The sequence below is a fragment of the Molothrus aeneus genome, chromosome 23 (genome assembly GCF_037042795.1).
Source record: "Molothrus aeneus isolate 106 chromosome 23, BPBGC_Maene_1.0, whole genome shotgun sequence".
Taxonomy (NCBI): Eukaryota; Metazoa; Chordata; class Aves; order Passeriformes; family Icteridae; genus Molothrus; species Molothrus aeneus.
This window is the reverse complement of record NC_089668.1, coordinates 3505578-3521896: the sequence shown is the minus strand read 5'-3', so window position 1 is coordinate 3521896 and position 16319 is coordinate 3505578. Positions and strand designations below refer to the sequence as shown.

At 48.6% G+C, this 16319-nt stretch overlaps 1 protein-coding gene across 1 annotated transcript in view; it reads left to right on the top strand.

Moving 5' to 3' along the window:
* GRIK3 (glutamate ionotropic receptor kainate type subunit 3) overlaps positions 1–15892 on the top strand; it is a 132387-nt gene extending 116495 nt beyond the window's left edge. The window contains exons 13-16 of the mRNA XM_066565008.1: positions 690–907; positions 8872–9094; positions 10286–10536; positions 12038–15892. Of these exons, the coding sequence (XP_066421105.1) occupies positions 690–907; positions 8872–9094; positions 10286–10536; positions 12038–12232 (887 nt within the window). The 3' untranslated portion in view covers positions 12233–15892. The remainder of the gene's footprint in view (positions 1–689; positions 908–8871; positions 9095–10285; positions 10537–12037) is intronic.
* Positions 15893–16319: the final 427 nt, after the last annotated feature.

Sequence of the window (16319 nt, the reverse complement as noted above, 5' to 3'; positions counted from 1 at the left end):
CCTTTCTCTTGGTGTTTGATTTTTTTTTAAACCTTGTGTATTTGAACACACTCCCCAGAGTGAGTCTTTTGAAAATAATCTGTATAAAAGCAAGGCCCTTTTTAAATGGCAGAACAAAACACTCATAAAAGTTCATAAATAGCTTGCTATTTAAATCTCATAAAAGCAGCCCAGTTAATTACTTCAGTTTGGATGTTTCCTGTAAATTGGGCACTGTACCCAAGGTCAGTAATCAAGGAAGAGGGTTTTTCTGCAAATGCTACAAAAACCCCACTGATGTCCTCGCATGCAAGATGTCTGGATAATTTGCCTTAAAACCAGTTGGCTTTAATTGCGTGGCTGTTACTGTTTTGACAGTGAAATCTGATCTCATATATATATATATTTATGTACATAAAATGTACGTATGGATACAAAAACTGGGGTTTTTCCCTCTATTTCCTCTGCCCTCCTTCCCCTGTCCCACGCTCAGAGCTGATGCCCAAAGCCCTGTCTACTGATGTCCTGACATGCAAGATGTCTGGATAATTTGCCTCAAAACCGGTTGGCTTTAATTGCATGGCTGTAACAGTTTTGACAGTGAAACCTGACCATATATATATATATATATATATAAAATGTACATATGGATACAAAGAATTGGTTTTTTCCCTCTATTTCCTCTGGCCTCCTTCCCCTGTCCCCCCCAGGCTCGGAGCTGATGCCCAAAGCCCTGTCTACACGGATCATTGGTGGCATATGGTGGTTCTTCACCCTCATTATCATCTCGTCCTACACGGCCAACCTCGCGGCCTTCCTGACCGTGGAGAGGATGGAGTCCCCCATCGACTCGGCAGATGACTTGGCAAAGCAGACAAAAATAGAGTATGGAGCAGTGAAGGATGGAGCTACCATGACCTTCTTCAAGGTGAGACCGGGCAGAGGCTTTCTGCCTTCCAGGCAGAGATGCCAACGGGAGCCAGGACAAAGATCCAAAGACAGAAATCCTCCCAAGCTGCCCCTGCTGCTCCTTCTTGCAGCTTCTTGCAGTCTCACATCTTGCCCAGACTGAGACTGTTGCTCACCTGAGTCCCACCAAGGCTAAATCCCCGTCCCTGTTGTTAACTGAAGTCACAGGTACAAAATTAAACATTTTTAATTTTACACTTTTGCAGGCTCTACCCAGTATTGGCTCGGACACCCTAAAATGTAGCATGTGCCAAAGTGCAGCTTGTATTAAAGCCCTGCAGAAACATCTTACATTCCTTAAAGCATCATCCCAATTTCCACATCTGACCCATCCAGCTCCTTCCCTGCCCCATGGAGCCCCCAGGCTGACCCAGCCAGCCTTCAGGGACAGAGGAGAGCCCAAATGAAACCCACAGCTGGACAGATGTGCCCTCCCTGACCTGTATTTTTTACAGCTGAAATATCTTTCTTGTCCTTCAGGTATTCATATCAATGTAATCCAGTTTTATTAACCTCTGAGATCCAGGGCAAGGTAACACTACCAGTGCATCACAATCCAATTGCATTAATTTCGTCTATTTAAAGCATAATTAAATTCAGAAGTCAGTCAGATTCCACCACAGCCTCAAAAATAGAAAGAAACTGAGAGATGTAAAATGACCTTTAAAACCACTGCTGGCCTGTAAAAACCCAGTTTGAAAAGAGAGAGAATAAAAGGATAGAAATGAAGGATGATTAAGGAATTATCACCTTGGCAAGAAAAGAGGCCCAAAGGAAGATCCCAGGCTTTGGCTCAGCAATGGGAGCTGGCTCCCCCTCACCTCTGGCTCCTTCCCCCTCCACCACCCTCATGCAGAAGGAAATCCATGTGACTAGCACAGTTCAGGCTTTACCAAGCAGTTTGTGCCTGGTGCTGCAAGATCTGAGCAGGCACAGGGTGATGGCAGCTTGATGAGGACTCAGCAGTTTAATTGGCAAGACTCATTAAAGGAAGGCAACATGCTGGATTTTAATGACAGAGGGAGCATTGTTCCCATGTCTCCTGGCTCTGATCTGGCTGAGAAGCCCCTGTCCTCCCTGGACGTGTGTCCTGACTCTGACAGGCAGCAGCAGAGCTTGATGAAGAGCCACAGAGGGGGTGGTTTGATCTTTAGTGATTCTGGGAATGCCCAGTTTGCCTCCTGCCATGGAGCTGCTCTGCCCATGGCACAGGCAGATGTGTGGTGATGTTTTCCAGAGCCAAATAACCCTGGAAGAGCCAGCAGGGAAAGGCAGGCTGTAACTGTGTGCTTTAACTGTGCCTTCCAATATGAGTTTTATATGGGAATAAAAGGAAACTGTCTCTTTTAACAATCATCAGGACACAGCATATTTATTGCTTCATATCATTATCCATCAGAATCATACTTCAGGCTTCTAACTGCCTTGGCATGGTTTATTGATGCAGAGTATTTTCCTTTCCCTTTTTATTATCACTGTTGTATGGAGATGAATTCTCAGGAATGTCCTTTCTGACAAGCAGTTCCATTACTGGAGCAGTGGGAGCTCCCACGTGGGGAGCTCTGCTCGCTTGTCCTTCCTGTCCAGGGGGATTTTTTGGGGCAGACAGGATTTCTCCCAGCTCCAGCAAGGTCTTTGTTCTCACCTGGGTAATTCCTGAGGTGGGTTTGGTTCAGCTGCTCTGTCAGTGCCACCTCCATGGGGACACCTGTCACACACAGAGCTCCAGGTGCAGCTGAGCATCCACCCTCCCTCAGATGGGTGGCACTGGGAGCACCAGGCTTCCCTCCCTTCCTCTGCCCTGCTCCAGGGGTTCCAGCAGAGACAGCCTCCACCAGCCAGGGCTCCTTAATCATTCCTGCAGGTCCTGAGCACCCCAGCAGCTCTGCACACACAATCCCACTCTGAACACACCATCCCACTCTGAACACACCATCCCAGCCCTGAACACACCATCCCAGCCCTGAACACACCATCCCAGCTCTGAACACACCATCCCAGCCCTGGACACACCATCCCACTCTGGACACACCATCCCACTCTGAACACACCATCCCACTCTGAACACACCATCCCAGCCCTGGACACACCATCCCACTCTGAACACGCCATCCCAGCCCTGGACACACCATCCCACTCTGGACACACCATCCCAGCCCTGAACACACCATCCCACTCTGAACACACCATCCCAGCAGCTCTGAACACACCATCCCACTCTGGACACACCATCCCACTCTGAACACACCATCCCAGCCCTGGACACACCATCCCACTCTGAACACACCATCCCAGCCCTGAACACACCATCCCACTCTGAGCACACCATCCCAGCAGCTCTGAACACACCATCCCAGCAGCTCTGAACACACCATCCCACTCTGAGCACACCATCCCAGCAGCTCTGAACACACCATCCCACTCTGAACACACCATCCCAGCTCTGGACACACCATCCCAGCTCTGGACACACCATCCCAGCAGCTCTGGACACACCGTCACTGTGGGACAAAAGGCTGATGGCAGCACACCCATGAGGATCTCACCTGCTCCGTGGATTACCTATATATTTAGTATATTTTAGTATATTTAGTGCATTTTTTACCTATATATTTTAGTATATTTAGCTATACTTGGCCCAAATTGCTGCCTGGCTCTTTGTGTGGCTGTTCCCCAAATTCATTCCTGTCCCACCAGCTCCTTCCTTTCTCCCTGTGAAATCAGCTGCAAGCTGCACACACCAGCCCTGAGCACCTCTGGGCCCTGCAGCCCCTCTGTCAGAGCCCATCCTGTCCATGCTGGATCCCCCCAGGAGTGCAGGAGGAGAGCAGCACCCTGATCCTGGGGAGAATGGACAATGGGAGGAAGAGGAAGAGGAAGGCAGACACCTTGCATGCTGTTCCATGAGATGGATCCCAAAGCACTGACCTGTGAGTCACCAGGGACACTGCAGAAGGTCCCAGTGGAACCAGGACCCCTCTGGAACAGCCCCACAACGAGGGATTCTGCTCCCACAAAATTTGGCCCTGTGCAGCCAAGCAAACCAAGAGAGGGAAGAAGAGAGAGCTTTGTTGGCATGTTCTGACTTCATGGAAAGAACTTTTGAGAAGCTCTTTACTCCCTGGCAATGCAGATTGAGTTACAGGAATAAACATGGATCAATTAATTTAGGAACAGCATCTAGAGTTCATTATAACTCATAAATCCTTCCCACCCTGCAGAGGATGCTGCCTCTCTGAATGGAAGGCCAGATCTCATGTGCAGTTTGGATTCTGGCTGTGAGTGTGTGTACACAGATACTCATACAGAAATGTTAAATCCTCAAGACTAAGTATCTTCAGTTGGTGGAAATCAATTTATTTTTTTCATACAGGCTGGAATTGAAAATCTTAAGCCTGAAAGTTCCTTTCTTGCCAATTTGGCTGATAAAAAAGCGTATATGTCTTGGCAAGATGCCTCGCAGGGGCTCCTCTAAACGATTCCATTAATTGATTTGGGTGGCTGGCCCTGCAGAACTGCTTATTAAAGGTGGCTCCTGAGCTGTGACTCTGAAGAATGAACTCGGAGGCGTCGTCGGCGTCGCTGCCTTCGCAGGGGCTGGCACTCTGCTTTCACACACACATCTCATTTAGCACTAACACGGGCTGATTAAGATGCAGAGCACAACAGAGCAGATTCTGGTGTTATTTATCCTGAATAAATCAAGGAGAAGCTCCACTCGTGTGAGCAGGAGTGAGACTCGAGCCCGCTGTGTGAGCCACTGTGACAGTGTTCACACGGGTTCTTGGAGGAGGGAAGAGACGAGGATGTTTCAGAAGGCTTGATTTATTATTTTATGATATATATTACATTAAAACTATACTAAAAGAATAGAAGAAAGGATTTCATCAGATGGCTGGCTAAGAATAGAATAAGAAGGGATGATAACAAAGGCTTGTGGCTTGGACTCTCTATCTGAGCCAGCTGGGCTGTGATTGGCCATTAATTAGAAACAACCACATGAGACCAATCCCAGATGCCCCTGTTGCATTCCACAGCAGCAGATAACCATTGGTTACATTTTGTTCCTGAGGCCTCTCAGCTTCTAAGGAGGAAAAAATCTTAAGGAAAGGATTTTCCATAAAAGATGTCTGCGACAAGCCACAGCAGCCCTTGATAATTAGCAATATCTCCATCATTCCCAACATCTCAGGGCTCCTGACACAGGAACTTCTCTGCCAGTGTCAGATCATTTGTCTTAATGCTTCAGAGCACCCAAGCAGCTCCTCCTCATTTGCCTTTGGCAGCAAAGTTGTCACTGAGGGGGACCTGGGGACATTCCAGAGGATGTGGGGGCACAGGAGGGTCACTTTACCCACAGCCAACTGAGATATGCTTCTTTTATGAAGCTCCTAAAAGTAAATGGTGAATCTCTTGAGAAGAAATTAGCACCCAGCCACAGCACAGCAAATACCAGATCAGACCAGGAACTAACCCCAGTTTTTAAAGTTAAACTATGGTAAAATCAGGGGTCCAGCAAAATAAAATGTACACACAAATAAAGAACACAGGAAAAAACATCAGCAAAATAAACACAGTTTAAGGCATTTCTTATTGCTAAATTACTATTAAGACGGTTTTGCTTATTTCTGTGCTGCAGTCCTGGCTGACAACATCCAAATTCCCATCAATAAGCAATACCTTTGCACTGTGGCCCAAGTATTTGAGAGGAGGAAGGGGAGAAATGAACTTTTCCTTCAGCTTCAAAACATGTTCTGTGGCTTTATTGTGTGTGAGCTGGAGCAGGGCCACTCCTGCGCTCACTGCTCCTGTGATTGGGGATTGATGACCAACATCACTCCCACAGCTGCTTCTGGGTTTGCAGCAAACCATCACCCTGTGAGGGCTGTGCTGGGAATTACAGCTGGGCAATTTTCCCTTGGAAAAGCAGTTTTCTCATCAGGTTTTAGAGCCTGAAGCTGCCCTGAGCAGGGCTGGGTGTGAGCTGGCCTGGCAGCACCAATGGCCTCCTGGAGGGACCCCCAGCTCCTCTGCCCTGCTGGGTCTCTGTCGCAGACAACTTTACTGGAAAATCCTTTCCTTAGGATTGTTCCTCCTGAGAAGCTGAGAGGCCTCAGGAACAAAATATAACCAATGGTTATCTGCTGCTGTGGAATGCAACAGGGGCATCTGGGATTGGTCTCATGTGGTTGTTTCTAATTAATGGCCAATCACAGCCCAGCTGGCTCAGACTCTCTGTCCGAGACACAAACCTTTGTTATCATTCCTTTCTATTCTTAGCCAGCCTTCTGATGAAATCCTTTCTTCTATTCTTTTAGTATAGTTTTAATGTAATATATATCATAAAATAATAAATCAGCCTTCTGAAACGTGGAGTCAGATCCTCGTCTCTTCCCTCATCCAAGAACCCCTGTGAACACGGGCACAGGTCTCAGCCCTGAGCCCAGATCTCTGTCCCAGCTCTCTTTAGGCACAAGTGAGCAGTGACAGCAGTGACAGCAGTGACAGCAGTGACAGCAGTGACAGCAGCTCCATCCTCCCTGCCAGCCCTTCCCAGGTGTGCCCCAGCTGCAGGAATGCTCCACCCCTGGCAGGGCCGAGCTGGGCTCAGGGCAGCACAGCCAGAAGTGACAAATCTGGGCTCTTCCTGGCATCCCAAACACAATTAAGTCCTTTCAAGCTGGTCAGGAGTAGTGATTTAAGAGAAGAAGAGAAAAGTGGTTTTTCTCTTCCAGGGAGCCCTGTCTCGTGTAATTTCAGTTGCCTGAAGAGGTCCAGTGCCTCATGCAAGTCCCATTTGCTTCACTAAATGCAGCCTATTGATTTTTTGCCAGTTTATTTTGCTCTGTGCTCTAAACTGGGAGAACACTGATGTTAAAAGCTCTGTGTCAACACTCAAGGAGCATTAAATGCAGAAAGAGAAGAAGAGAGAGGGAGAGCCAAGGAACCCAGAGGCCTCTGATGTGAACTATATAAATGTTAAACAAGTCCTTATCAGCCAGCTGAGCACACGATTCATTTCAATTACCCATTGTAATGTACAGATATTTAATAATCCTTTTGGAGGCTACATTTCTTGCTGCTCTTTGAGGTTTGATAGATGCCACAAATCTACCTTACAGGCACTGGTCCAGATTTTCAAGCGAGGGAGATTATCCTGCCTCTTGAATGAAGTTTGCTCCAGCACATCCACTGCTGAGCATTCATCAAGTGGATTATAACGAGCACAAGCTTTAATGGAGAAGAAATGAATCCCCAGGTATTTCAGTCAGGAGAAGGGGCCCACAGGGTTAGAGGCAGAGGAACAGCCTTTGTTTGAACAGGACAGCCCTACCCAGCTTCGGGGTGATGAGCTTTTGTTTAACTTTGGCTAAACATGCTGGAATAAAGGAGGTGGATGGGCAAAGCATTTGGAAAACGAAGCATTACAAGGGACTTTCAGCTACCTCACCATTATTTATTGTGGTTTTATCAGAAGAACCTGTGCTGGCACATTTTGGGTGATACTGACAAAATGATGGGGAGCTGTGGCAGCAGCAGTTGGGCTGGGCTTGGGCTCCATCTCCTGCTTTCTCATGGAAGGACAGAGACCTGTGGAGAGATAAACGAGGCTGAAATCACAGCTCTGCAGCAGCCACTCCTCGTGCAGCAGCTGCTGAGAGGCCACCCTGATTCCAGACACAGCACAGGCACTTATCTGCCCCCTGACTTATCAGCCAGCTCCAGGCTCACCAAGCAGCACAGGGGAGGAAGAGGTTTGGCTGCCTAAGCTGCCTCTTATGAAATAAGAAGGCAAAAACAGATCCAGGAAAAACAAGGAATGGGGCAGGAAAGAAGAATGGGGCATAAAGGAGCTGGCAGCAGTGGGAACACGAGTGTGAATATCCAAGTGTTGTCCCAGGGCTGGTCTGAGGGAGAAGCACTGACCCACTGTGGGTCAGTGGGACTGGGACCAGCAAAGGGGCAAGAGGACACTGCTCTGCCTGTCTGGGAAATCTTCCTGAGCTAAAGCCAGTTCTGACCAGCCAGTCTGGTCTAGAGGAAGGTGTCCCTGCTCATGGCAGGGGGGAACAGGATGAGCTTCAAGGTCTTTCCCAGCTCAAACCATTCTGGGATTCTGAGATTCTGTGCCTTTCGTGATGACTGACAGGGACAACTCAGAAGGTGCTCGTAGATAAATGGTACTTTTCAAATGTTATGGCAAGACATAAAATAACCACATTTCTTCTCTCTCAACACATTTTCTGTAAGGAGAAAAAAAACATTCACATGAATAGCAAGCTAGAAAACATATTCCATCCTTTGCAACAGAATGTCTGCTGATAGTGAAAGAATATCCATGTTTATTTTTAGCCGTAAGACAATCTTCTTGAATATCTCTGTGCTTCTGTTTACGTGGGTACGTTAAATCTGTTTGGCAGTTGCACATATCTCAGAGGAGACTCGTTTCCTTGCCATGCTTGAGGAAAGACAAAAATATCAGAGTGTGTGTAGAGAAAACCACGTCCTCCAAAACTCTCTGTTCTTTCTGCATGCAGAAACATTACAGGGTAAACAAATGCTGGTTAGGAAGTGAACACATTTAAGCAGATCTGCCAATGGACTGGGAGTGGAGGGGGCTGCAGGGCTTTGGGCTGCAAGGACCTGAAGCACATGCACAGTGGGGTGTTTGCTGCAACCCTTGTGTCTTTTTAAGGCAGCATAAATCTAAACAATGCTGGGCAGTGAAGGCATTTAAGACAAAGTCAAATTCATGGTTGCTCCATTGTGTGATCTACTCTCAACTATTATTATTATTATTATTATTATTATTATTATTATTATTATTATTATTATTATTATTATTTACTGAAAAGTTACTAGCTTTCAGCAAATGGAGAATTCATTCTTATTTTGGGGTTGGGGGGGGTATTGTTTTTCCAGAAATCCAAAATCTCCACTTTTGAAAAAATGTGGGCGTTCATGAGCAGCAAACCCACGGCACTGGTCAAGAACAATGAGGAGGGGATCCAGAGAACCCTGACAGCTGATTATGCTCTGCTGATGGAGTCCACCACCATCGAGTACATCACCCAGAGGAACTGCAACCTCACCCAGATCGGGGGGCTCATCGACACCAAAGGCTATGGCATTGGGACACCCATGGGTAAGTGACAGTTCTGCAGTGCCCCCGAGGGGAGCTGGTCACCACAAACACAGAACAGGTGATTGTTGAGTTGTGATTTCAGCATTTACCTCAGAAATCCAGTTCCTCCCCTGATAATTCCCTCCCAGGTGTGTCAGTCACCTCTCCTTTCCCCTCCCAGCACTGTCTGTCACTCTTGGCATTCCAGAAGGGCCTCGAGTGATTGGCAGATCCAAAGGATGCCCTCTACCCCTGGGGGGCATTGGGCCATCCAGGTGTCCTTTGTCCCTTTGTCCCTCCCCTCCTGTCCCTGCTTGGTGCCTCCCTGCCCCTTCCCTGCCCCTCTCCCCGGGGTTAAAGGAGCAGCAGCCACGGGCTCAGGGAGTTCTGTTGGAGCTGGTGCTGCATTCAGAGGCCTGAGGGCCAGAATAAAGCTCTGGATCCAAACCCTCCATCAGAACCGACTCCTTTCCTTCACCATCCCCTTAAAGCTTCTCTGCCAGAGGGAAACCCCAGGAGCAGCCCCTGTTATGGGGGGAAGCTCCATCCCAGCACCACCAGAGCTCCTGCAGGCCTGGACTTGTCTCCATGTCCCAACTGCAGCACCCAGGCAGCCAAAAGTGTCTGTGGGGTGAAACACCACACACCCAGCCAGGCAAAAGTGTCTGTGGGGTGAAACACCACACACCCAGCCAGCCAAAAGTGTCTGTGGGGTGAAACACCACACACCCAGGCAGCCAAAAGTGTCTGTGGGGTGAAACACCACACACCCAGCCAGGCAAATGCGTCTGTGGGGCGAAACACCACACACCCAGGCAGGCAAAAGTGTCTGTGGGGTGAAACACCACACACCCAGCCAGCCAAAAGTGTCTGTGGGGTGAAACACCACACACCCAGCCAGCCAAAAGTGTCTGTGGGGTGAAACACCACACACCCAGCCAGGCAAAAGTGTCTGTGGGGTGAAACATCACAGTGCCACTGTTTGATCAAGCAGCAAGGGCCAGACAAGCTCAGGCACATTCCATCCAGTTATATTGGTAAATATTCCAATCGGTGATTAAGATAATCCACTCCCAGTAGCAAATTTCCAAATACCACTGTCTGCCCGTTGAAGAGAGGTCTGAACTGCACTGCTTAACACAGACACCTTCCCTGCTGGGTGGGATTTGTGTCCCCCTTTCCCTCTGTGCCTAACGGTGTCCCCACCCCCAGGGTCACCGTACAGGGACAAGATCACCATCGCCATCCTGCAGCTCCAGGAGGAGGACAAGCTCCATGTCATGAAGGAGAAGTGGTGGCGGGGGAATGGCTGCCCTGAGGATGAGAACAAGGAGGCCAGTGCTCTGGGTGTTCAGAACATCGGGGGGATCTTCATTGTCCTGGCAGCAGGCCTGGTGCTGTCTGTCTTCGTGGCCATGGTGGAGTTCATCTACAAGCTGCGCAAAACGGCGGAGCGTGAGCAGGTACTGACTGATTCCCCCTGGTTCTCTGTGTCCCCTTAGCCCAGCTGTGCATGCTGACCCCAGAGACAGGCAGGGAGAGGGCAGAGGGATCCAGCCTGGCACCCCGAAAATGCCATCCCCAGAGGCTCACTGGGCTGTCCCTATGACTGCCTCCACTCAGGGGAAAGTCACATCTGCTCTGATCAGAGTCTGCTGCTGCTGCAGCCAGAGCAGGACACATTGGTAGGGTGGTTTAGAGCAAGCTGACAAAAAAATCATTAAAATATAGGCAGAAGTCCCTAGGAGGGGCCTTTCTCAGCTGTTACACCCTTTTGAAATCACCTCCCATGCCTTCTCCCCAGTTCCATTCAAAGAGGAACAAGTCAGGGCTCACCAGGAAGCCTCACACTGTCCCACAACTCAGCCACACTCACAGACACAGCCCATCATTGCTGACCAGTGTCCAGGAAACAGCAGAACTGCTTTTATGTCCTTCTCCCGCCCTGGTTGTCCCAGTGCAGTAAGTGGAACGTGCACTTGTGTGCATGACCAGAAATCAAAGCAAGCTGCCCTCATGATGGACTAGACAGAGAAAGGAAAGCTGCCCAGTAGAAGGAGCTCCTCTAAAATCTCTAAATTCCTTAAAGTTTATGTCTCAGCATCATCCCTACTGTCCCCAATAAAATGGGAGAAGGGTGGCTGAGAGGCTATGGAGCTTTACAGTTCCACACTAACAAACTGCAGGATTACAAATATCTGAAAAATGTAAGAGCTAAAATGCTAAGGCATCACCCTCACTGTCCCAAATAAAATGGGAGAAGAGTGGCTGAGAGGCACTTTACAGTTCCACACTAACAAATTACAGGATTACAAAAAAAAAAAAAAAAAAAAAGAGCTGAAATGCTAAGGCATCACCCTCACTATCCTCAATAAAATGGGAGAACGGTGGCTGACAGGCTATGGAGCTTTATAGTTACACATGAACAAATTGCTGAAAATGATAAGAGCTAAAATGCTAAGGCATCACCCCCACTGTCCCAAATAAAATGGGAGAAGAGTGGCTGACAGGTGCTTTACAGTTCCACACTAACAAACTACAAATATCTGAAAATTATAAAAGCTGAAATGCTACAGCATCACCCCCATTGTCCCAAATAAAATGGGAGAACAGTGGCTGACAGGCCATGGAGCTTTGCAGTTACACACTAAAAATTTCAGGTTTACAAAAAAAAAAATATATAAGAGATGAAATGCTAAGGCATCACTCCCACTGTCCCAAATAAAATGGGAGAAGAGTGGCTGAGAGGCGCTTTACAGTTCCACACTAACAAATTGCAGGATGACAAATATCTGAAAAATGCAAGAGCTAAAATGCTAAGGCATCACCCTCACTGTCCCCAATAAAATGGGAGAACAGTGGCTGATGAGCTTTACAGTTCCACGCTAACGAGTTGCAGGATTACAAAAAAAAGCCAAAATTATAAAAGCTGCAATGCTAAGGCATCACCCCCACTGTCCCCAGCGCTCCTTCTGCAGCGCCATGGCCGACGAGATCCGGCTGTCTCTCACCTGCCAGCGCCGGGTCAAGCACAAGCCCCAGCCCCCCGTGATGGTGAAGACGGACGCCGTGATCAACATGCACACCTTCAACGACCGCCGGCTGCCCGGCAAGGACAGCATGACCTGCAACACCGGACTGTCACCTGTGTTCCCCTAGGGAATGGCACTTGGGGGGGGGTGGGAGGGAAGGAATGGCGGCAGACACGGCTGGATGCACCCTGAACTAGGGAAGAATGGATTAAAAAACAAGAGGAAAAAAAAAAAAAAAAGAAAAAAAAAAAAAAGCCTGGTTTGTTCATTTCGAGAACAAGGCCTTTGCAAGCCAGCATTTCGAGAACAAGGCCTTTGCATCCATCACCGCAGAGGAGCCAGAACTTCCAAGCACGGACAGTAACGTGGGTCTTGGGGCTTTTTGCATTTGTTTTGTTACTTTTCATTCCTTTTTTTTTTTTAATGCTTCGATCCTCCAGGCCTCATGGAGTCCAACCACCACCCAGGAGTCTGATGTTTACACACTGCAAACAGGCGGAGGTGAAGCAGAATTGAGCCAACCCCGAGCGGGTGAGGAGGAGCCGCGAGCGTGGCTCCATCAGCACGGCAATAAACAGGAACACTCGGTCAGGTGTGAGCACCTGATCCACACCGACACACAGAGCACATTTTTGGAATGGGAGAGGCATCCGGGAAGCCCCAGGATGGGGGAGGCTGTGCTTGCCCCAGAGCAGCTGGCGGTGGCCCTCAGCTCACGGCTGTGCTGGCCGCAGCCCCCCGGAGCGGGACAGCCACGTGGCAGCGCGGTGGCACAAGGTGACACAAGTTCCTCAGCAGATCCAGGGCAGCTGACTGGGAAGGGGAAGGTGAGCCTGAAATGTACCCAAGCTCTGGGCCAGGGAGGGCACGGCGTGGCATGCGCAGGACCTCCTGCACCTCCGAGTGACAGCACCCACGCTCCCCAAGCCAAGCTCCAGCCCAGGGTGACACTGTGATCTCCAGGTCCTCAGCTCTGTCTCTGCTCTTCCTGCAAAGCTCAGTCTCTCCTGCAGAGAAGCATGGGAAGCGACCATGTCAACAGGCTCCAGCAGCAGCAGCAGGAGCAGAGCTGCTTCCAAGAGGCAAAAGTACCGATTTCCATGAAATTCAGCAGTGCTGAACTGCAGCTCCACACTGGGAGGGACTGTGGGCCTGGTTTAGGACTAAGTGCTCTCCATGGCATCAAGGACCTGAAAGATGAATCTCAGCCAGAGCTGACCTGGGAGAGGCAGAGCCAAGCCTGGGATCCCTCCTGCTCTGACCAGGAACTGCCACCCCTCAGGCAGCCTCTCCATGGGATTTAAGCAAACACACACTAAAATGTTTTTAGGAAATCTTCCATGAATTGTTTTCTTATTTTCAGGTTGCTTAACCCAGAAGGTTGGTCCTGCAGATGAATTTAGGCAGAATTACCAAAGACCCCTCTGCTGACCTAAGGTAACCCTTGAGTTACTTCCCTCAGCTCCATCCCTGCCAGGGAACCTGGCAGCCAGTGGGAATCATCCACAAAATTAAACAAATGGAAATTCCTCTGCCCACCATAACCCAGGATGTCACACATGTGATGCAAAGGTGCTTAAAAGCTCTGGTTTAACCACTGGTGGTGGAGAAAACAGCAACAGCCTTCCCCTGCATGGGAAAGAGGGACAGAGACCCTGCAGGACCCCACCCGTGTGGAGGGCAGGGATGGAGCAGCGCCCAAGCCCTGGGCCATGGGTCAGAGGGTGCTGAGGCCACCACAAGCTCTCCTGAGCTGCACAGCCATTCTGGAAAGTTTATCCTTGCCCAAAGGAACAAACCTGACTGATTTTGGATTTTTCCCCACCTCTTCCTCTCCATGCTCAGTTGGGAAGGCTGTCTCCAGCTGAGCAGAATTAGCAGATTAACTCAAGGGGGAAGAGCTGCTCCCCCACCCTACCATGGAACACAGTTTGTCCTTATTTTGCTTTTTCCATGATGTAAAGAAACAACAGAGTGACCCCAAGCAAAGCCAGGTGATGTGTCATATTTTGACTCAAGTAAAGATATGCAAAGAATTTACATTCATTTTCACCTTTTCACAAAAACCATGAAAAATTAGGGATGAAAGTTGCCAATGCAATGGGCATAGCAGATTCTTACTAGTTTGTTGCACAAATACCTTGAGCAGAGGACAAGCTGAAGTGTGGGGCAGCTTCCCAAAGCTAATGACATGCTTTCTGTGTTCCTTTGCAAATCCTTAGGCTTGTCAGAGTAGTAGATTTTATGTTTTCCTTGAGGATTTCTAAGCTCTTAAAAAAAAAAGGCAGAGATGCAAACAAAGCCTGAAACTGGCTTTAAATGTCCAGAGAGTAAAATACCACAGAAATCAGCATTCGTTTTGCTTCTTGGCAGGTTTTTTTAAAAAAATAAATAAATATTGCTAATACCACAAACCCCATTTATTTATTGACACCAGCCTGATTTGATTTTACTCACAAATGTAACAGGTGAGCATCTGGAATTACTGGTGTACAAACCCTTTTCCTTCCATCCCTACACCCCTAAACCAGCCACGAACTGCAGCCAAATTCCTGCATCTACACCATGGCTTTGTGTTGACCACTTGGAACGCTTGACATCCAACAAGGGAATGCTCTGCAGCACCCAAAAAATGCAGAGGGACCCCAGCTGGTGCAGACCTTTGCCCCTGGCCCCGCTCACTGTGACCTGAGGGGACGTGCAGGATGTCAGCCCCAGCCTTCCTGCGGGACCGGGGGCAGCTCGGCCAGGAGAGCTCCCGGAGCTCCCCGTGTGCTCCAAAGCCATGTGTGCTCATGCCAGAGGAGGAGCAGCCAGCCCCGTGCCTCACAGCCACGTCCCTGGGGGCTTGGGAAGGGACAGAGCCGATGACAAAGCCTCAAAGCCTTCCCTGAGCACGTCCGTGACCTGGCTGGGACTGGCGACAACTCAGTCTGAACTCATCTGACTTCCAACGCTGTTCCTTCCTTCACTTGGAAAACTGAGCAGAAGTACAGAAAAAGCAGGTTTGGGTTATTAAACTGTATCTAAACTGTTGTCACCTCGGCTCACCATCCCCTTATCACTTGCTTTTTCCCTCCAACTGTCCCGTGAGACAGAGCAGGGACAGCCAGCAGCTTCCCCGGGGTGGAATTTCTGTTTGGAGTCAACCAACAGCATGTGTCAGGTCTGGTGTGGAGGGGACAGACCCACAGAGAGATGGAATATGCAAAGGGGAGCCAGCTCTGGGCACCCACTGCTCCGCCTGGGACTGGGCTGGGTGCCAGCACAGAGGCTCTCCAGGAAGGTGACAGCAAAGGGACATTGTGGGTCCTGGTGGCTTCACCCAGTGCTCACCCCAGCACCCAGAGTGCTCGGGGCTGGCAGGGCAGGGGCACCCCCAGGCATTGGCATCACGAGCCCTCTGCTCTGTACCTTACTTTGACATGTTTCTCAAAAAAAAAAGAAAATAAAAAAATTTAAAAAAAAAAATAAATAAACAGAAAAGAGTGGGAAAAAGGAAAAAATAGTCTCCGTGACATTCAGGGGATTTTCCTTTGTGGACATGCAGAATTTCTATGAATATAGTTTTTTGTAAACATTTTGTAACAATTTTGGTTTCATAGTAACTGTGTTACTTGCTGATCATTCTAGACTGATGTAAATACAATTTCCAAAAAATAAAAAAAAAAAAAGAAAAAATTCTGATTATTTTCCTTTTTAAGACACTGTGATATATCAAAGTGCACAGTTTGCTGTATGAAGTAATATGGTTTTAAATTTTAAATAAATAATTTCTAGAAAATAATGAAGTTTATGCCTGTTTATACTCAACATCTCCCTTCCTTCTGGCTCAGATTCTGTCCCAGACTCCCACTGTTTAACAACATCCCAACTTTATCAGCCATTAAGCCAGTGATGATAAAACCAGTTCCCAACTGGACCCAAACACCTGGGAAATGCTGCTGGTGCTGCTCACCAAGGGGGTTGTGGCACATTTGGGGCAGTAGTGATGGTCTCAGGAGAAGAAGGGAAGGTCCCAGTTTTGGCCAGAGGGAGGGAAGAGACAATGAGGCTCAGACAGGGCAGTTCTCCCTGCTCTCACAGCATGATATCAGACAGGTAATTAAACCTGGATATTCCATTAAGAGCCATCCACAGGAGCTCTCTCTGCTGCGGTTTGCCTGCAGGCTGCCTCAGCTTTTCATCACAGAGAGGTGCAGGAGCCCCAACAA